Raw genomic sequence first — 23,181 nt, 5'->3', positions numbered from 1 at the left:
CCGTTCAATTGGAGCTGGTGGCAGCGACCGTGTGCCGGCTTTTGGGGGTCCCTGTAGCGACTGCGGCTTGATAATTATTGTTCCTGCCTGAGTGGGAGTAGTTATCGCGTTGCTGCAGTGCGCCCAATAGCCAGTACATAGCAGGCAGCCTTTCTGGCGACTAATTACCCCAGGTGCAGTACCTAATCTGACCTGAGGCAAAGGGGGGCGCCAGAGAGCTGCAAGTGTTAAGTGGAACTGTAAGCGGGATAGACACAAATCCCTGCAGTTCATGGTATATTGAAGAGCAGTGGGATACCTAGAATAAGCCCCTGCTGTAAACTAAGAGGTCAATAGCCTCGTGTGTGTTTTTTCATCACATTGTGGCAGTGGAGGGATACCTGGGATAAGCCCCCTGCACATGTGATAGCCGTCTGTTGGTTTAAAGTCACCCCAATCCGTGACATATTGTGGGCAGCGGCTGAGGGATATTGACAGTCACGGAGTGGATCGTGACAATATACACTCCTCCTCCTCCTCCCCGTACACTCCTGTATATATACACTCCTCCTCCTCCCCGTACACTCCTGTATATACACTCCTCCTCCTCCCGTACACTCCTGTATATATACACTCCTCCTCCTCCTCCCCGTACACTCCTGTATATATACACTCCTCCTCCTCCCCGTACACTCCTGTATATACACTCCTCCTCCTCCCCGTACACTCCTGTATATATACACTCCTCCTCCTCCCCGTACACTCCTGTATATACACTCCTCCTCCTCCTCCCCGTACACTCCTGTATATATACACTCCTCCTCCTCCTCGTACACTCCTGTATATATACACTCCTCCTCCTCCTCCCCGTACACTCCTGTATATATACACTCCTCCTCCTCCTCCCCGTACACTCCTGTATATATACACTCCTCCTCCTCCCCGTACACTCCTGTATATATACACTCCTCCTCCTCCTCCCCGTACACTCCTGTATATATACACTCCTCCTCCTCCTCGTACACTCCTGTATATATACACTCCTCCTCCTCCTCCCCGTACACTCCTGTATATATACACTCCTCCTCCTCCTCCCCGCACACTCCTGTATACATACACTCCTCCTCCTCCTCCCCGTACACTCCTGTATATACACTCCTCCTCCTCCCCGTACACTCCTGTATATATACACTCCTCCTCCTCCCCCCGTACACTCCTGTATATATACTCCTCCTCCTCCTCCCCGTACACTCCTGTATATATACACTCCTCCTCCTCCCCGTACACTCCTGTATATATACACTCCTCCTCCCCCCGTACACTCCTGTATATATACACTCCTCCACCCCGTACACTCCTGTATATATACACTCCTCCTCCCCCCGTACACTCCTGTATATATACACTCCTCCACCCCGTACACTCCTGTATATATACACTCCTCCTCCTCCTCCCCGTACACTCCTGTATATATACACTCCTCCTCCTCCCCGTACACTCCTGTATATATACACTCCTCCTCCCCCCGTACACTCCTGTATATATACACTCCTCCACCCCGTACACTCCTGTATATATACACTCCTCCTCCTCCCCGTACACTCCTGTATATATACACTCCTCCTCCCCGTACACTCCTGTATATATACACTCCTCCTCCTCCTCCCCGTACACTCCTGTATATATACACTCCTCCTCCTCCTCGTACACTCCTGTATATATACACTCCTCCTCCTCCCCGTACACTCCTGTATATATACACTCCTCCTCCTCCCCGTACACTCCTGTATATATACACTCCTCCTCCTCCCCGTACACTCCTGTATATATACACTCCTCCTCCTCCTCCCCGTACACTCCTGTATATATACACTCCTCCTCCTCCCCGTACACTCCTGTATATACACTCCTCCTCCTCCCGTACACTCCTGTATATATACACTCCTCCTCCTCCTCCCCGTACACTCCTGTATATATACACTCCTCCTCCTCCTCCCCGTACACTCCTGTATATATACACTCCTCCTCCTCCTCGTACACTCCTGTATATATACACTCCTCCTCCTCCTCCCCGTACACTCCTGTATATATACACTCCTCCTCCTCCTCCCCGTACACTCCTGTATATATACACTCCTCCTCCTCCCCGTACACTCCTGTATATATACACTCCTCCTCCTCCTCGTACACTCCTGTATATATACACTCCTCCTCCTCCTCCCCGCACACTCCTGTATACATACACTCCTCCTCCTCCTCCCCGTACACTCCTGTATATACACTCCTCCTCCTCCCCGTACACTCCTGTATATATACACTCCTCCTCCTCCCCCCGTACACTCCTGTATATATACTCCTCCTCCTCCTCCCCGTACACTCCTGTATATATACACTCCTCCTCCTCCCCGTACACTCCTGTATATATACACTCCTCCTCCTCCCCGTACACTCCTGTATATACACTCCTCCTCCTCCTCCCCGTACACTCCTGTATATATACACTCCTCCTCCCCCCGTACACTCCTGTATATATACACTCATCCACCCCGTACACTCCTGTATATATACACTCCTCCTCCCCCCGTACACTCCTGTATATATACACTCCTCCACCCCGTACACTCCTGTATATATACACTCCTCCTCCTCCTCCCCGTACACTCCTGTATATATACACTCCTCCTCCTCCCCGTACACTCCTGTATATACACTCCTCCTCCTCCCCGTACACTCCTGTATATATACACTCCTCCTCCACCCCGTACACTCCTGTATATATACACTCCTCCTCCTCCTCCTCCCCGTACACTCCTGCATATATACACTCCTCCTCCTCCTCCTCCCCGTACACTCCTGTATATATACACTCCTCCTCCCCGTACACTCCTGTATATATACACTCCTCCTCCTCCTCCTCCCCGTACACTCCTGCATATATACACTCCTCCTCCTCCTCCTCCACGTACACTCCTGTATATATACACTCCTCCTCCCCGTACACTCCTGTATATATACACTCCTCCTCCTCCCCGTACACTCCTGCATATATACACTCCTCCTCCTCCTCCTCCCCGTACACTCCTGTATATATACACTCCTCCTCCTCCTCCCCGTACACTCCTGTATACATACACACTCCTCCACCCCGTACACTCCTGTATATATACACTCCTCCTCCTCCTCCCCGTACACTCCTGTATATACACTCCTCCTCCTCCCATACACTCCTGTATATATACACTCCTCCTCCTCCTCCCCGTACACTCCTGTATATATACACTCCTCCTCCTCCCCGTACACTCCTGTATATATACACTCCTCCTCCCCCCGTACACTCCTGTATATATACACTCCTCCACCCCGTACACTCCTGTATATATACACTCCTCCTCCTCCTCCTCCCCGTACACTCCTGCATATATACACTCCTCCTCCTCCTCCTCCTCCCCGTACACTCCTGTATATATACACTCCTCCTCCCCGTACACTCCTGTATATATACACTCCTCCTCCTCCTCCTCCCCGTACACTCCTGCATATATACACTCCTCCTCCTCCTCCTCCCCATACACTCCTGTATATATACACTCCTCCTCCTCCCCGTACACTCCTGTATATATACACTCCTCCTCCCCGTACACTCCTGTATATATACACTCCTCCTCCTCCTCCTCCCCGTACACTCCTGTATATATACACTCCTCCTCCTCCTCCCCGTACACTCCTGTATATATACACTCCTCCTCCTCCCCCCGTACACTCCTGTATATATACACTCCTCCTCCTCCTCGTACACTCCTGTATATATACTCCTCCTCCTCCTCCCCGTACACTCCTGTATATATACACTCCTCCTCCCCCCGTACACTCCTGTATATATACACTCCTCCTCCTCCCCGTACACTCCTGTATATATACACTCCTCCTCCTCCTCCCCGTACACTCCTGTATATATACACTCCTCCTCCTCCTCCCCGTACACTCCTGTATATATACACTCCTCCTCCTCCTCCCCGTACACTCCTGTATATATACACTCCTCCTCCCCCCGTACACTCCTGTATATACACTCCTCCTCCTCCTCCCCGTACACTCCTGTATATATACTCCTCCTCCTCCCCGTACACTCCTGTATATATACACTCCTCCTCCCCCCGTACACTCCTGTATATACACTCCTCCTCCTCCTCCCGTGCACTCCTGTATATATACACTCCTCCTCCTCCCCGTACACTCCTGTATATACACTCCTCCTCCTCCTCCCCGTACACTCCTGTATATATACACTCCTCCTCCCCGTACACTCCTGTATATATACACTCCTCCTCCTCCCCGTACACTCCTGTATATATACACTCCTCCTCCTCCCCGTACACTCCTGTATATATACACTCCTCCTCCTCCCCGTACACTCCTGTATATATACACTCCTCCTCCTCCCCGTACACTCCTGTATATATACACTCCTCCTCCTCCCCGTACACTCCTGTATATATACACTCCTCCTCCTCCTCCCCGTACACTCCTGTATATACACTCCTCCTCCTCCTCCCCGTACACTCCTGTATATACACTCCTCCTCCTCGTACACTCCTGTATATATACACTCCTCCTCCTCCTCCCCCCGTACACTCCTGTATATATACACTCCTCCTCCTCCCCGTACACTCCTGTATATATACACTCCTCCTCCCCCCGTACACTCCTGTATATATACACTCCTCCTCCCCGTACACTCCTGTATATATACACTCCTCCTCCCCCCGTACACTCCTGTATATATACACTCCTCCTCCTCCTCCCCGTACACTCCTGTATATATACACTCCTCCTCCCCCCGTACACTCCTGTATATATACACTCCTCCTCCCCGTACACTCCTGTATATATACACTCCTCCTCCCCGTACACTCCTGTATATATACACTCCTCCTCCTCCCCCCGTACACTCCTGTATATATACACTCCTCCTCCTCCCCCCGTACACTCCTGTATATATACACTCCTCCTCCCCCCGTACACTCCTGTATATATACACTCCTCCTCCTCCTCCCCGTACACTCCTGTATATATACACTCCTCCACCTCCTCCTCCCCGTACACTCCTGTATATATACACTCCTCCTCCTCGTACACTCCTGTATATATACACTCTTCATCCTCCCCGTACACTCCTGTATATATACACTCCTCCTCCCCGTACACTCCTGTATATATACACTCCTCCTCCTCCTCCCCCCGTACACTCCTGTATATATACACTCCTCCTCCTCCCCGTACACTCCTGTATATACACTCCTCCTCCTCGTACACTCCTGTATATATACACTCCTCCTCCTCCTCCCCCCGTACACTCCTGTATATATACACTCCTCCTCCTCCCCGTACACTCCTGTATATATACACTCCTCCTCCTCCCCGTACACTCCTGTATATATACACTCCTCCTCCTCCCCGTACACTCCTGTATATATACACTCCTCCTCCTCCCCGTACACTCCTGTATATATACACTCCTCCTCCCCCCGTACACTCCTGTATATATACACTCCTCCTCCCCCAGTACACTCCTGTATATATACACTCCTCCTCCCCCCGTACACTCCTGTATATATACACTCCTCCTCCTCCTCCCCGTACACTCCTGTATATATACACTCCTCCTCCCCGTACACTCCTGTATATATACACTCCTCCTCCTCCTCCCCGTACACTCCTGTATATATACACTCCTCCTCCCCGTACACTCCTGTATATATACACTCCTCCTCCTCCCCCCGTACACTCCTGTATATATACACTCCTCCTCCTCCCCGTACACTCCTGTATATATACACTCCTCCTCCCCGTACACTCCTGTATATATACACTCCTCCTCCTCCCCGTACACTCCTGTATATATACACTCCTCCTCCTCCCCGTACACTCCTGTATATATACACTCCTCCTCCTCCCCGTACACTCCTGTATATATACACTCCTCCTCCCCCCGTACACTCCTGTATATATACACTCCTCCTCCTCCCCGTACACTCCTGTATATATACACTCCTCCTCCTCCCCGTACACTCCTGTATATATACACTCCTCCTCCTCCCCGTACACTCCTGTATATATACACTCCTCCTCCTCCCCGTACACTCCTGTATATATACACTCCTCCTCCTCCTCCCGTACACTCCTGTATATATACACTCCTCCTCCCCGTACACTCCTGTATATACACTCCTCCTCCCCGTACACTCCTGTATATATACACTCCTCCTCCCCGTACACTCCTGTATATATACACTCCTCCTCCTCCCCGTACACTCCTGTATATATACACTCCTCCTCCTCCTCCCCGTACACTCCTGTATATATACACTCCTCCTCCCCCCGTACACTCCTGTATATATACACTCCTCCTCCCCGTACACTCCTGTATATATACACTCCTCCTCCTCCTCCCCGTACACTCCTGTATATATACACTCCTCCTCCTCCTCCCCGTACACTCCTGTATATATACACTCCTCCTCCTCCTCCCCGTACACTCCTGTATATATACACTCCTCCTCCTCCCCGTACACTCCTGTATATATACACTCCTCCTCCTCCTCCCCGTACACTCCTGTATATATACACTCCTCCTCCTCCCCGTACACTCCTGTATATATACACTCCTCCTCCCCGTACACTCCTGTATATATACACTCCTCCTCCTCCTCCCCGTACACTCCTGTATATATACACTCCTCCTCCTCCTCCCCGTACACTCCTGTATATATACACTCCTCCTCCTCCTCCCCGTACACTCCTGTATATATAAACTCCTCCTCCTCCCCGTACACTCCTGTATATATACACTCCTCCTCCTCCCCGTACACTCCTGTATATATACACTCCTCCTCCTCCTCCCCGTACACTCCTGTATATATACACTCCTCCTCCTCCTCGTACACTCCTGTATATATACACTCCTCCTCCTCCCCGTACACTCCTGTATATATACACTCCTCCTCCTCCTCCCCGTACACTCCTGTATATATACACTCCTCCTCCTCCTCCTCCCCGTACACTCCTGTATATATACACTCCTCCTCCTCCCCGTACACTCCTGTATATATACACTCCTCCTCCTCCCCGTACACTCCTGTATATACAGTCCTCCTCCTCCTCCCCGTACACTCCTGTATATATACACTCCTCCTCCTCCCCGTACACTCCTGTATATATACACTCCTCCTCCCCGTACACTCCTGTATATATACACTCCTCCTCCTCCCCGTACACTCCTGTATATACACTCCTCCTCCTCCCCGTACACTCCTGTATATATACACTCCTCCTCCCCGTACACTCCTGTATATATACTCTCCTCCTCCTCCTCCCCGTACACTCCTGTATATATACACTCCTCCTCCTCCTCCCCGTACACTCCTGTATATATACACTCCTCCTCCTCCTCCCCGTACACTCCTGTATATATACACTCCTCCTCCTCCTCCCCGTACACTCCTGTATATATACACTCCTCCTCCTCCCCGTACACTCCTGTATATATACACTCCTCCTCCTCCTCCCCGTACACTCCTGTATATATACACTCCTCCTCCTCCTCCCCGTACACTCCTGTATATATACACTCCTCCTCCTCCTCCCCGTACACTCCTGTATATATACACTCCTCCTCCTCCTCCTCCCCGTACACTCCTGTATATATACACTCCTCCTCCTCCCCGTACACTCCTGTATATATACACTCCTCCTCCTCCTCCCCGTACACTCCTGTATATATACACTCCTCCTCCTCCTCCCCGTACACTCCTGTATATATACACTCCTCCTCCTCCTCCCCGTACACTCCTGTATATATACACTCCTCCTCCTCCTCCCCGTACACTCCTGTATATATACACTCCTCCTCCTCCTCCCCGTACACTCCTGTATATATACACTCCTCCACCTCCTCCTCCCCGTACACTCCTGTATATATACACTCCTCCTCCTCCTCCCCGTACACTCCTGTATATATACACTCCTCCTCCTCCTCCCCGTACACTCCTGTATATATACACTCCTCCTCCTCCTCCCCGTACACTCCTGTATATATAAACTCCTCCTCCTCCTCCTCCCCGTACACTCCTGTATATATACACTCCTCCTCCTCCCCGTACACTCCTGTATATATACACTCCTCCTCCTCCTCCCCGTACACTCCTGTATATACACACTCCTCCTCCTCCCCGTACACTCCTGTATATATACACTCCTCCTCCTCCTCCCCGTACACTCCTGTATATATACACTCCTCCTCCTCCTCCTCCCCGTACACTCCTGTATATATACACTCCTCTTCCTCCCCGTACACTCCTGTATATACAGTCCTCCTCCTCCTCCCCGTACACTCCTGTATATATACACTCCTCCTCCTCCCCGTACACTCCTGTATATATACACTCCTCCTCCCCGTACACTCCTGTATATATACACTCCTCCTCCTCCCCGTACACTCCTGTATATATACACTCCTCCTCCTCCCCGTACACTCCTGTATATACACTCCTGTCACGATCCACTCCGTGACTGTCAATATCCCTCAGCCGCTGCCCACAATATGTCACGGATTGGGGTGACTTTAAACCAACAGACGGCTATCACATGTGCAGGGGGCTTATCCCAGGTATCCCTCCACTGCCACAATGTGATGAAAAAACACACACGAGGCTATTGACCTCTTAGTTTACAGCAGGGGCTTATTCTAGGTATCCCACTGCTCTTCAATATACCATGAACTGCAGGGATTTGTGTCTATCCCGCTTACAGTTCCACTTAACACTTGCAGCTCTCTGGCGCCCCCCTTTTCCTCAGGTCAGATTAGGTACTGCACCTGGGGTAATTAGTCGCCAGAAAGGCTGCCTGCTATGTACTGGCTATTGGGCGCACTGCAGCAACGCGATAACTACTCCCACTCAGGCAGGAACAATAATTATCAAGCCGCAGTCGCTACAGGGACCCCCAAAAGCCGGCACACGGTCGCTGCCACCAGCTCCAATTGAACGGGTCTGGAGCAAACCCCAAAAAAAACAGTAGCGTAATTCCCTTCAGAGACAGGGTACGGTTTAGGGCAGGAAGAACGAACTAGTATTAAATAATATACCCCATAAATGATTGTTAGGCAGTGTTTATAAAAATATTTTACAAAGGTGTTACAAATGAGACAATTGCAAATATGTACAAGGTAATTATGAAAATAAAAGGATTAAATGAAGAAACGATAACTCACATGTTCTTAGGTCATAGCATTACAGGCAACCAGACATCCCAATGCATGAGGTACAGCTCTCCAGGTCAGACTCAAAATCTGCCTCCTGAAAGTCTCCCAGCAACTTAAAACCTGCAGTCTGTGACCTCACAGAAAGGGCTGGCTTTTCCAGATCCTCCTACCTCTTCGGTTTCACTAACTGGGCATTAAATATATCTGATGCCCGTATCTTCGCTACAGAACATAAAATAATCGCACCATACCCATCGTTCATCTCGCAGTACCGTGGGCACTCCGACGAGACCAAACAAGTCCTATTTGTCACGCACACTGACTGAGAAATCCCTACTTCTTCACCAGATGGAGCTACATGCCTGTGATTATAGTGATGCGTAGATCCTCCGAGTGTGATTATGACGATATATTTTGGTGTTCGTAACTTAAACGGTTTGCATAATATCTTTCAAAAACAGAACAAAGGATTTTCATGATTCTAGAAGTTTCTCTAACAGTTCCTGCTAACACAAATTTCTCTTGCAGCTATGCTAGTCGTAAATACCTTTCGTCAATAAAACTCCCCCACCAGGCAAGCTCTTCTACACAGACAGATAGAAACACAGGGAAGGAAAGAGAACCAGAGAGAGGGGGGGGGTTTTAGCCCCCGCATGCTAGCAAGAAAACTAACTTATGATATTTCATACCATATCGTGACACCTCCCCCTTTTGGCGTGCGCTACGGCGGCAGGACCTCTCGGTATGCCTCCATGCGCACCTCCGTGGGTTCACCCTGGCGGGAGAGTCCATCTGCATTACCATGCTCTTTGCCCGCTTTGTGTTTAACGGTGAAGTCAAATTGCTGAAGGGCAAGGCTCCAGCGTAGCAACCTGCCGTTGGTTCCACACATGGTGCTTAGCCAGCGCAAAGGGTTGTGGTCGGTCACCACCGTGAAGGTGCGACCGTACAAGTAGGGCTGCAAGCGCTGCAGGGCCCAGACTATGGCCAGGCACTCCTTCTCAATGGTGGAGTAGGCCACTTCCCTCGGCAAAAGTTTCCGGCTCAGGTACAACACGGGGTGCTCTTGGTCCTCCGAGTCAACCTGGCTGAGCACAGCACCAAGGCCAAACTCGCTGGCGTCGGTCTGTACCAAGAACGGTCGACTGCTGTCGACTGCTTTCAACACAGGGGCGTTGCACAGTGCGGTCTTCAACGCCTGGAAGGCCCCCTCACAGCCATCTGTCCAGTTGACGATGTGGGGTAGCTTCTTCCTGGTGAGGTCCGTCAAAGGTTTTGCCAGGCTACTATAGTGCTGCACGAAGCGCCTATAGTACCCTGCAGTGCCCAGGAAGGACATCACCTGTTTCTTGTTCCTGGGAGTGGGCCAGTTCACGATCACGCCCACTTTGTCAGGCTCTGGCTTTAGGGTGTTTCCACCTACCCGGTGCCCCAGGTAGTGAACCTCCCTCATGCCCATCTGGCACTTTCCCGGCTTGATAGTCAGTCCTGCTCGGTGAATTCGCCCGAGCACCTCTTCGAGATGCTGCAGGTGTTCATCCCAGGAGGGACTGAAGATGGCAATGTCATCTAAGTACGCCACAGCGTACTTCTCCAGTCCCTGAAGCAGGAGATTGACCATCCGCTGGAAAGTGGCAGGGGCATTCTTCATGCCGAAGGGCATGACCGTGGACTCGTACAGTCCAAAGGGTGTGATAAAGGCGGACTTCTCCTGCGCCTCGGGGCTCAGGGGAATCTGCCAGTATCCGCGACTCAGATCCATTATTGTCAGGTATTCTGCGCCAGCTAACTTCTCAAGCAGCTCCTCGATGCGCGGCATTGGGTGCGCGTCAGAGGCTGTAATGGCGTTGAGCCCCCTGTAGTCCACGCAGAACCGGGTGGTCCGGTCCTTCTTTGGCTACAGGTGAGGCCCACGCGCTCTTTGACCGTCGAATCACCCCCAGCTGTAACATCTCATTGATCTCCTGGCGCATAATCTGCTGCACCTGGTCAGAGATTCGATAGGGTGTTCGCCGTAGTGGGGCGTGGTTCCCGGTGTCCACCTCGTGGACGGCTAACTCAGTCCGTCCAGGCCGGTTGGAGAACACGACCCGGAAGGGTTCCAGTGTGGTTTGCAACTGCAACCGCTGTGGTTCATCTAGCGAGGCGCTTACCTCCACGTCCTCAATGGACCCACGGGCCTTGGCTTGGGCCAGCATGTCCAGGAGGGCGTCTTCCTCCCCGTCTTCGGGTGCGCTGCAGACCGGTAGGATGAAAGGTTCACGTTCGTGATGAGCCTTCATCATGTTGACGTGAAAGGCCTTTCGCCTACCCCGAGTGTGGTCAAGGGTGACCACGTAGGTGACCGGGTTGAGCTGTTGGTGGACGACGTACGGGCCCTCCCAGGCTGCCTGAAGCTTATCCGTTGGTACCGGAACCAGCACCCACACCTTTTGACCCACGTGGTAAGTCCGCTCCCGGGCGTTCTGGTCGTACCAGTGCTTCTGATCAGCCTGAGCCTGCGTCATGTTGTCATGCACCAACTGCGTCAAGGTCTGCATCTTGTCACGGAAGCGCATGACATACTCCACTATGGACACTTCAGAAGGGTTCGGCTCCTCTTCCCAGGATTCTCTTACCAACCCAAGGGGTCCCCGGACTCGCCTGCCGTACAGGAGCTCGAAGGGTGAGAACCCCGTCGAGGCCTGCGGAACCTCTCTGTAAGCGAATAGCAGGTGTGGGAGGTACCGCTCCCAGTCGCGCCCTTGTGTCTCAACCAGCATGCGTAGCATCTGTTTGAGGGTACCATTGAAGCGTTCACACAAGCCATTGGTCTGTGGGTGATACGCACTCGATACCAGGTGCTTCACCTGCATTTTCTTACAGAGAGCCTCCATTAGGTGAGACATAAATTGGGTCCCTTGATCAGTAAGCATCTCCCTGGGAAATCCTACACGTGAAAAGATAGCCCACAGTGCATCCGTCACCTTATCTGCCCTAGTTGATGACAGAGCTACGGCCTCTGGGTACCGGGTAGCGTAGTCTACCACAGTAAGAATATATTGCTTTCCAGAGCTGCTGGAGACGGCCAGCGGGCCCACAATGTCCACCGCAATCCTCTGGAAAGGCTCCTCTATCACTGGCAAAGGGATCAGGGGAGCCTTAAGAGCAGGCCCCGCCTTCCCCACTCTTTGACAGGTGATACAGGAGCGGCAGTAGTTTGACACATCTGTCCCCATCTTAGGCCAATAGAAGTGTTGAGACAGCCGGGCCTTAGTTTTGCTGATCCCCAAGTGTCCAGCTAGCGGGATCTCATGGGCAATCCGCAACAACTCACCCCGGAATTGCTGCGGGACGACCAGCTGTCTTTCCCTCAACCACTCCTTTTGTGATTCTCCGGGTACTGTCTCCCGGTACAACCTTCCTCCTTCCCAGAACACCTTCTCCTTATCAGTCTCGGAGAAGCGCGTCTCGGCGAGTTGTCTCAAACTCTCTAGGCTCGCATCTGTGTGCAGAGCGGCCTGAAACTCCTGGCTAGGGGAAGCCAAAAGCGATGTCAGGGTCCCTTCCCCACGGGAGCCCTCTGGGACCTGCTCTGGGTCCACCTCTGGTTCAGTCACACTGATGACTGAGGAGGGTCCGGAAGGCAGACAGGTATCTGCGTTCCGGGCACTCTGACTGCGGGTGACAGCAGCTACGTAGGCTGTCTCCCCGGGGATTTCTACAGACCCAACAGCCGACGCTGCTATGGGCTCTACCTCCCCATCCACCCCCATTACCTCAGGAGCATTGCTACTTATGGGCCAGTTACCTTCCTCGGTGGCACTGGTCAATTTCATGGCGTCACCTGTCTCACGGTTCCCATGTATCTCCCCATTTCTTGTAGCACCGACACTTGCCCCTGCTAGGGGTTCCTCAGCCGTCTCACTCCGCAGAGCGACGTGGCTGAGCACTCCTGTACCTATGGACACATCAACTTTCACAGAAACATCATTATCAGATACAGTTGGCACAGGTACAACATTTTCACCATCACTCCTAGGGAAAAAATGGTTAGCAGATGCATCACTACAAGATAAAGCATGGTCAGGTAACACATGCGATTTCCCATCATCATCATCATCATCATCATCAGGGTTAACGTTACCCTTATTAGTAGATTGGGGAGGGGTGTCAGGGACGTAGTATGCAAACAACCTCCCCAAATCAGTCCCCAACAAAACATCAGTGGGCAAATTATCAGACAGCCCCACTTCTTTCACCCCACTCCCGGCACCCCAATCAATAAAAACCCGGGCCATCGGTAAGGGACAGCTGATGCCCCCAATCCCAGTGACAGTCAGGGTTTTCCCCGGAATGATTTCTTCAGGGGCCGCCAGTTCGGGTCGGATGAGGGTTCGTTCAGCCCCGGTGTCCTTGAGGCCGGTAGCAACACGACCTCCCACAGTGACGGGCTGTACGTTGTCACACACCCTCCCAACCACACCACCCACCAAAAGAACAGCTGCATTAGGCCCTGGGGCCTGGGATGAGGGGTTCTTCTGCTTGGCTTGACATTGGTGACTGAGGTGTCCAGTCTGCCTGCAGTGGTAACACTGGCGAAGTTCGGTGGTAGGTCTGGTGCTGTTGGCCACGGGGACAGGACCTCTGGTGTGTTGGCTGGCAGGGGTACCGGCGTTGGCTGCAGGCTTACCCCCTCTCCAGCTGGTGGTGACTGGCTTCCGCACTTCCGATCTACGGTTGGCCTCATAGGCATCGGCAATCTGCGCTGCTTTCGTCACATCGTTGGGTTCTCTGTCCATCACGAACTGTCGCACTTCAGTTGGGCAAAGACGGAAGAACTGGTCTTTGATCATCAGGTCTCGCAGCTGTGCAAAGGTGGTCACTGACAGTCCTTGGGTCCACTGGTCAAAGTGGGTCCCCAGTCTATGCACCACATCACTGTAACTGTCGTGTGGGCCACGTAGGAGGGTCCGAAACTTTTTACGGTACACCTCGGGTGTAAGCTGGTACTTAGCTATGAGAGCCTGCTTGATGGCCTCATAGTCACCATCTTGTTCTTGAGGGAGTGCAGCAAACGCCTCCAGGGCTTTTCCTCTCAGCCCTGGTGTCAGGTACCGTGCCCATTCTTGTGTAGGCAGCTGGTACTGTCTGCAGGCTTTCTCAAAGGCCCGCAGAAACGTGTCCAAGTCCCCATCCTTTTCCATAACAGGAAAGTGGTCGGGCCGGGGCTTTGGTGTCTGAGCGCTGCTGGATTCACGGCTCTGGGACGACCCCTGCATTTGCAGTTGGGCCATCTGCAGCTGGTACTCCCTCTCCGCTTGCTGGGCCTCTCGCTCGGCTCGGGCCTCTCGCTCGGCTCGCTGGGCCTGGGCCTCTCGCTCAGCTCTCTCTTGGTATTGCTGGATCAGCTGCAGACGTCGGTCCAGGTCATCTGCGGAGCATTGTTGCAGAGCCAGCTGCAGGAGGAGGTCTGCGCCCCCTTGGTTGCCAGTAGGGCCCGTATTCAGTGGTTGGACCTCTACTGCAGCACCATGTTCGCTTGTGCTGGCATCTGCGGCTTCTGGGCTCTGTGAGTGGTCTAGAGCGGCTTCCCATTGCATCAGGGCTGCGACCAGTTCGCTTTTGTTTTTGCTTGCATAGTCAATGTGCTGTGACTTGCATAAGGCAACAAGGGTGTCTCTGGTCTGCTGTTCATAAAAGGCTTCTCCCAGCCCAACCATGGTTGCCAAATAAAAGATAGGATAGAAAAACGAAGAGAAAGGGAAGGGATAATTACCAGTACACAATTGTCTCACAACTAATAAACACTGAGTTCGTTCTCCAAACTTATTTGCGCAGAGTTCTCGCAAGAACTTTCTGCAAGTTTTTAGTGAGAGGAATGATTGCTCAAACCAAATCACTAATGCTCTAATATCCCACCGCCTTGCCACCAATATGTCACGATCCACTCCGTGACTGTCAATATCCCTCAGCCGCTGCCCACAATATGTCACGGATTGGGGTGACTTTAAACCAACAGACGGCTATCACATGTGCAGGGGGCTTATCCCAGGTATCCCTCCACTGCCACAATGTGATGAAAAAACACACACGAGGCTATTGACCTCTTAGTTTACAGCAGGGGCTTATTCTAGGTATCCCACTGCTCTTCAATATACCATGAACTGCAGGGATTTGTGTCTATCCCGCTTACAGTTCCACTTAACACTTGCAGCTCTCTGGCGCCCCCCTTTTCCTCAGGTCAGATTAGGTACTGCACCTGGGGTAATTAGTCGCCAGAAAGGCTGCCTGCTATGTACTGGCTATTGGGCGCACTGCAGCAACGCGATAACTACTCCCACTCAGGCAGGAACAATAATTATCAAGCCGCAGTCGCTACAGGGACCCCCAAAAGCCGGCACACGGTCGCTGCCACCAGCTCCAATTGAACGGGTCTGGAGCAAACCCCAAAAAAAACAGTAGCGTAATTCCCTTCAGAGACAGGGTACGGTTTAGGGCAGGAAGAACGAACTAGTATTAAATAATATACCCCATAAATGATTGTTAGGCAGTGTTTATAAAAATATTTTACAAAGGTGTTACAAATGAGACAATTGCAAATATGTACAAGGTAATTATGAAAATAAAAGGATTAAATGAAGAAACGATAACTCACATGTTCTTAGGTCATAGCATTACAGGCAACCAGACATCCCAATGCATGAGGTACAGCTCTCCAGGTCAGACTCAAAATCTGCCTCCTGAAAGTCTCCCAGCAACTTAAAACCTGCAGTCTGTGACCTCACAGAAAGGGCTGGCTTTTCCAGATCCTCCTACCTCTTCGGTTTCACTAACTGGGCATTAAATATATCTGATGCCCGTATCTTCGCTACAGAACATAAAATAATCGCACCATACCCATCGTTCATCTCGCAGTACCGTGGGCACTCCGACGAGACCAAACAAGTCCTATTTGTCACGCACACTGACTGAGAAATCCCTACTTCTTCACCAGATGGAGCTACATGCCTGTGATTATAGTGATGCGTAGATCCTCCGAGTGTGATTATGACGATATATTTTGGTGTTCGTAACTTAAACGGTTTGCATAATATCTTTCAAAAACAGAACAAAGGATTTTCATGATTCTAGAAGTTTCTCTAACAGTTCCTGCTAACACAAATTTCTCTTGCAGCTATGCTAGTCGTAAATACCTTTCGTCAATAAAACTCCCCCACCAGGCAAGCTCTTCTACACAGACAGATAGAAACACAGGGAAGGAAAGAGAACCAGAGAGAGGGGGGGGGTTTTAGCCCCCGCATGCTAGCAAGAAAACTAACTTATGATATTTCATACCATATCGTGACAACTCCTCCTCCTCCTCCCCGTACACTCCTGTATATATACACTCCTCCTCCTCCTCCCCGTACACTCCTGTATATATACACTCCTCCTCCTCCTCCCCGTACACTCCTGTATATATACACTCCTCCTCCTCCCCGTACACTCCTGTATATATACACTCCTCCTCCTCCTCCCCGTACACTCCTGTATATATACACTCCTCCTCCTCCTCCCCGTACACTCCTGTATATATACACTCCTCCTCCTCCTCCCCGTACACTCCTGTATATATACACTCCTCCTCCTCCCCGTACACTCCTGTATATATACACTCCTCCTCCTCCTCCCCGTACACTCCTGTATATATACACTCCTCCTCCTCCTCCCCGTACACTCCTGTATATATACACTCCTCCTCCTCCTCCCCGTACACTCCTGTATATATACACTCCTCCTCCCCGTACACTCCTGTATATATACACTCCTCCTCCCCGTACACTCCTGTATATATACTCTCCTCCTCCTCCTCCCCGTACACTCCTGTATATATACACTCCTCCTCCTCCTCCCCGTACACTCCTGTATATATACACTCCTCCTCCTCCTCCCCGTACACTCCTGTATATATACACTCCTCCTCCTCCTCCCCGTACACTCCTGTATATATACACTCCTCCTCCTCCCCGTACACTCCTGTATATACACTCCTCCTCCTCCTCCCCGTACACTCCTGTATATACACTCCTCCTCCTCCCCGTACACTCCTGTATATATACACTCCTCCTCCTCCTCCCCGTACACTCCTGTATATATACACTCCTCCTCCCCGTACACTCCTGTATATATACACTCCTCCTCCTCCTCCCCGTACACTCCTGTATATATACACTCCTCCTCCTCCCCGTACACTCCTGTATATATACACTCCTCCTCCTCCTCCCCGTACACTCCTGTATATATACACTCCTCCTCCTCCTCCCCGTACACTCCTGTATATATACACTCCTCCTCCTCCTCCCCGTACACTCCTGTATATATACTCCTCCTCCTCCTCCCCCCGTACACTCCTGTATATATACACTCCTCCTCCTCCTCCCCGTACACTCCTGTATATATACACTCCTCCTCCTCCCCGTACACTCCTGTATATATACACTTCTCCTCCTCCCCGTACACTCCTGTATATATACACTCCTCCTCCCCCCGTACACTCCTGTATATATACACTCCTCCTCCCCGTACACTCCTGTATATATACACTCCTCCTCCTCCTCCCCGTACACTCCTGTATATATACACTCCTCCTCCTCCCCGTACACTCCTGTATATATACACTTCTCCTCCTCCCCGTACACTCCTGTATATATACACTCCTCCTCCCCCCGTACACTCCTGTATATATACACTCCTCCTCCCCGTACACTCCTGTATATATACACTCCTCCTCCTCCTCCCCGTACACTCCTGTATATATACACTCCTCCTCCTCCCCGTACACTCCTGTATATACACTCCTCCTCCTCCTCCCCGTACACTCCTGTATATACACTCCTCCTCCTCCTCCTCCCCGTACACTCCTGTATATATACACTCCTCCTCCTCCTCCCCGTACACTCCTGTATATATACACTCCTCCTCCTCCTCCCCGTACACTCCTGTATATATACACTCCTCCTCCTCCTCCCCGTACACTCCTGTATATATACTCCTCCTCCCCGTACACTCCTGTATATATACACTCCTCCTCCCCGTACACTGCTGTATATATACACTCCTCCTCCTCCTCCCCGTACACTGCTGTATATATACACTCCTCCTCCTCCTCCCCGTACACTCCTGTATATATACACTCCTCCTCCTCCTCCCCGTACACTCCTGTATATATAATACACTCCTCCTCCTCCCCGCACATTTCACCTGTACAGATGGATGGTCACCTCTCCGTCCTCCTCCTCCTCTCTCCCGTCGTTCTCCGCCTCCCGCACCCGCTGGTACCGGACCTCCTGCCGCTCTGCGCTCATCCCGCCGTCTCCCGGGGTCTCCGCGTCCACACGTGATGCTGCTCTCCCGGCAACCACCGCACCTGTCACACCGGAAGAAGGGAGACCACGCCCTCACCTGTAAGACCCGCCCCTCAGGTGAAGGACTTGATTTTAACCTGTGAGCTTCCGGCAGAGAGGAGCGGAATCCTGCACTGTGATAACCGGGAGACCGCGGCCCGAGACACCATGTAATGATCCATGTACTGCAGGTGCGCAGACCCCACACAGCGCCTATAGGGGACCCCATAGTGACCGTGGTTCCCATAGTGACCGTGACCCCCAGAGTGTCCCCATAGTAACCGTGACCCCCACAGTGCCCCCATAGTAACCGTGACCCCCACAGTGCCCCCATAGTGACCGTGACCCCCAGAGTGCCCCCATAGTGACCATAACCCCCAGATTGTCCCCATAGTAACCGTGACCCCCAGAGTGTCCCCATAGTAACTGTGACCCCCACAGTGCCCCCATAGTGACCGTGACCCCCACAGTGCCCCCATAGTAACCGTGACCCCCACAGTGCCCCCATAGTAACCGTGACCCCCAGAGTGCCCCCATAGTGACCATAACCCCCAGATTGTCCCCATAGTAACCGTGATCCCCAGAGTGTCCCCATAGTAACCGTGACCCCCACAGTGCCCCCATAGTAACCGTGACCCCCACAGTGCCCCCATAGTGACCGTGACCCCCAGAGTGCCCCCATAGTGACCGTGACTCCGAGTGTCCCCATAGTAACCGTGACCCCCACAGTGCCCCCATAGTAACCGTGACCCCCACAGTGCCCCCATAGTAACCGTGACCCCCACAGTGCCCCCATAGTAACCATGACCCCCAGAGTGTCCCCATAGTAACCGTGACCCCCAGAGTGTCCCCATAGTAACCGTGACCCCCACAGTGCCCCCATAGTAACCGTGACCCCCACAGTGCCCCCATAGTAACAGTGACCCCCACAGTGCCCCCATAGTAACCGTGATCCCCAGAGTGTCCCCATAGTAACCGTGACCCCCACAGTGCCCCCAAGTAACCATGACCCCCACAGTGCCCCCATAGTAACTTTGACCCCCACAGTGCCCCCATAGTAACCGTGACCCCCAGAGTGTCCCCATAGTAACCGTGACCCCCACAGTGCCCCCATAGTAACCGTGACCCCCACAGTGCCCCCATAGTAACCGTGACCCCCACAGTGCCCCCATAGTAACCGTGATCCCCAGAGTGTCCCCATAGTAACCGTGACCCCCACAGTGCCCCCAAGTAACCATGACCCCCACAGTGCCCCCATAGTAACTTTGACCCCCACAGTGCCCCCATAGTAACCGTGACCCCCAGAGTGTCCCCATAGTAACCGTGACCCCCACAGTGCCCCCATAGTAACTTTGACCCCCACAGTGTCCCCATAGTAACCGTGACTCCCCGAATGCCCCCATAGTAACCGTGACCCCCACAGTGCCCCCATAGTAACCGTGACCCCCACAGTGCCTCCATAGTAACCGTGACCCCCACAGTGCCCCCATAGTAACCGTGACCCCCAGAGTGTACCCATAGTGACCGTGACCCCCACAGTACCCCTATAGTGACCGTGACCCCCACAGAGCCCCCATAGTAACCGTGACCCCCAGAGTGCCCCCATAGTAACCGTGACCCCCAAAGTGCCCCCATAGTAACAGTGCCCCCATAGTGACCGTGACCCCCAGAGTGTCCCCATAGTGACCGTGACCCCCACAGTGCCCCCATAGTGACCGTGACCCCCACAGTGCCCCCATAGTAACCGTGACCCCCACAGTGCCCCCATAGTGACCGTGACCCCCACAGTGCCTCCATAGTAACCGTGACCCCCAGAGTGTCCCCATAGTAACCGTGACCACCACAGTGTCCCCATAGTAACCGTGACCCCCACAGTGCCTCCATAGTAACCGTGACCCCCAGAGTGTCCCCATAGTAACCGTGACCCCCACAGTGCCCCTGTCACGATTCACACCGTGACTGTCAAGATCCCTTAGCCGCGGCCAGCAGTTTGTCACGAAATCCACAGGGATTCCTGACCACTGTCACCAATAGGTCACGGATTGGGGTGACTTTAGGCCAACAGCCGGCTATCACATGTGCAGGGGGCTTATCCTAGTTATCCCTCCACTGCCACAATGTGATGAAAAAACACACACAAGGTTATTGACCTCTCAGGTTACAGCAGGGGCTTATTTTAGATATCCCACTGCTCTTCAATATACCATGAACTGCAGGGATTTGTGTATCCCGCTTACAGTTCCACTTTACACGTGCAGCTCTCTGGCGCCCCCCTTACCCTCAGGTCAGATTAGGTACTACACCTAGGGTAATTAGAAAGGCTGCCTGCTATGTACTGGCTATTGGGCGCGCTGCAGCGACGCGATAAACTACTCCCACTCAGGCAGGAACAATAATTATCAATGCCGCAGTCGCTACAACACCCAATGGCCTGCACACGGTAAGCTGCCACCAGCCTCGATTCAACCCAACACAGTAGCGTAATTTCCCTTCAAGAGACAGGGTACATTTTTAGAGCAGGGAGGAAGAACTGGCATGAAATAATATACCCCACAAAATGTAGGCAGTGCTTTATCAAAATATTTTACAAAGATGTTACAAATGAGACAATTGCAAATATGTACAAGGTAATTATGAAAATAAAAGGATTAAATGAAGAAAAGATAACACTCACATTTCTCAGATCATTGCATTGCAGGCAACCATACGTCCCAGCTCATTGGACGTGCTCAGGGCTCTCAGGAAATCACAAGAAGACTGAGCTGGGGATCTGGCCACAAACTTAAAACCTGCAGCTAGTGACATCACAGAAAGGCTGGCTTATCCAGACCCTCCTCTCTCTACATTCTGACTAAGTATAAGCTAAATCTTTCTAAGACTTGTAATTCCGCTACTGAACATATCATAGTTGTGACAAACCCAGCATTCATCTCAGATTACCGTGGGCTTTCTAATGAGATCAAATATGTCCTATTATTTACAGAGCAATCCCTACTTCTTCACCCGATGGAGTTAGACGCCCGTGTCTAGAGTGATGCGTAGATCCACCGATGGAGAATAAGAAGATATATCTACCATTTTCCTATCTTACATCGTCTGCCTAATATCTTACAAAAATGGAACAAAAGACTTCCATGATTCCAGAATCTTCTCTAACAGTTCCAGCTAGAGCAGTTGGGAGGGGGCGAGTAACTTTCTTCAGAGCCTGGAATTTATGGCATGGCCATAAAACCCCGTTCTGCCTAAGGGTACTGTCACACAGTGGCACTTTGGTCGCTACGACGGCACGATCCGTGACGTTCCAGCGATATAGTTACAATCTCGCTGTGTCTGACACGCTACTGCGATCAGGGACCCCGCTGAGAATCGTACATCGTAGCAGATCGTTTGAAACTTTCTTTCGTCGTCAAGTGTCCCGCTGTGGCGGCATGATCGCATCGTGTAACAAAGGTTGTATACGATGTGCGCACAGTAACCAACGGCTTCTACATCGCAAATACGTCATGAAATTATCGCTCCAGCTCCCTGCATTGCAATGTGTGACCGCAGTATACGACGCTGGAGCGATAATGGAGCGACGCTGGAGCGTCACGGATCGTGCCATCGTAGCGACCAAAGTGCCACTGTGAGACAGTATCCTTAGATTCAGAAACTCACAGGGAAGCAAAGAGAACCAGAGAGAGGGGGGGGGGTTAGCCCCCGCAGGCTAGCAAGAAAACTAACTTATGATATTTCATACCATCATCACCACCATCGTGACAGCCCCCATAGTAACCGTGACCCCCCGAGTGCCCCCATAGTGACCGTGACCCCCACAGTACCCCCATAGTAACCGTGACCCCCAGAGTGTCCCCATAGTAACCGTGACCCCCACAGTGCCCCCATAGTAACCGTAACCCCCACATTGCCCCCATAGTAACCGTGACCCCCAGAGTGTCCCCATAGTAACCGTGACCCCCACAGTGCCCCCATAGTAACCGTGACCCCCACAGTGCCCCCATAGTGACCGTGACCCCCACAGTGCCCCCATAGTGACCGTGACCCCCACAGTGCCCCCATAGTAACCGTGACCCCCACAGTGCCCCCATAGTGACCGTGACCCCCACAGTGCCCCCATAGTGACCGTTACCCCCACAGTGCCCCCATAGTAACCGTGACCCCCAGAGTGTCCCCATAGTAACCGTGACCCGCACAGCGCCCCCATAGTAACCGTGACCCCCACAGTGCCCCCATAGTAACCGTGACCCCCAGAGTGCCCCCATAGTAACCGTGACCCCCACAGTGCCCCCATAGTAACCGTGACCCCCAGAGTGCCCCCATAGTAACCGTGACCCCCAGAGTGCCCCCATAGTGACCGTGACCCCCACAGTGTCCCCATAGTGACCATGACCCCCAGAGTGCCCTCATTGTAACCGTGACCCCCATAGTGACCGTGACCCCCAGAGTGCCCCCATAGTGACCGTGACCCCCAGATTGTCCCCATAGTAACCGTGACCCACACAGTGCCCCCATAGTAACCGTGACCCCCACAGTGCCCCCATAGTGATCGTGACCCCCACAGTGCCCCCATAGTGACCG

The 23,181-nt window shown here is 52.2% G+C and overlaps 2 protein-coding genes across 3 annotated transcripts in view; one reads left to right on the top strand and one right to left on the bottom strand.

Moving 5' to 3' along the window:
* The window catches only part of GGT6 (gamma-glutamyltransferase 6), a 140,366-nt gene extending 121,650 nt beyond the window's left edge, over positions 1 to 18,716 (bottom strand). The window contains exon 1 of one of the 2 annotated variants that reach the window (XM_077281253.1): positions 18,461 to 18,716. In XM_077281253.1, the coding sequence (XP_077137368.1) occupies positions 18,461 to 18,564 (104 nt within the window). In that variant the 5' untranslated portion in view covers positions 18,565 to 18,716. The remainder of the gene's footprint in view (positions 1 to 18,460) is intronic. The other variant, XM_077281252.1, reaches the window with a different exon arrangement.
* The window catches only part of LOC143801525 (beta-1,3-galactosyltransferase 5-like), a 179,207-nt gene continuing 174,595 nt past the window's right edge, over positions 18,570 to 23,181 (top strand). Inside the window, exon 1 of the transcript XR_013220927.1 lies at positions 18,570 to 18,681. The gene's annotated coding sequence lies outside the window, so the exon portion shown is untranslated. The remainder of the gene's footprint in view (positions 18,682 to 23,181) is intronic.

The sequence above is a fragment of the Ranitomeya variabilis genome, chromosome 1 (assembly GCF_051348905.1).
Source record: "Ranitomeya variabilis isolate aRanVar5 chromosome 1, aRanVar5.hap1, whole genome shotgun sequence".
NCBI lineage: Eukaryota > Metazoa > Chordata > Amphibia > Anura > Dendrobatidae > Ranitomeya > Ranitomeya variabilis.
The sequence above is the reverse complement of the archived record's forward strand: the minus strand, read 5'-3'. Positions and strand labels throughout refer to the sequence as shown.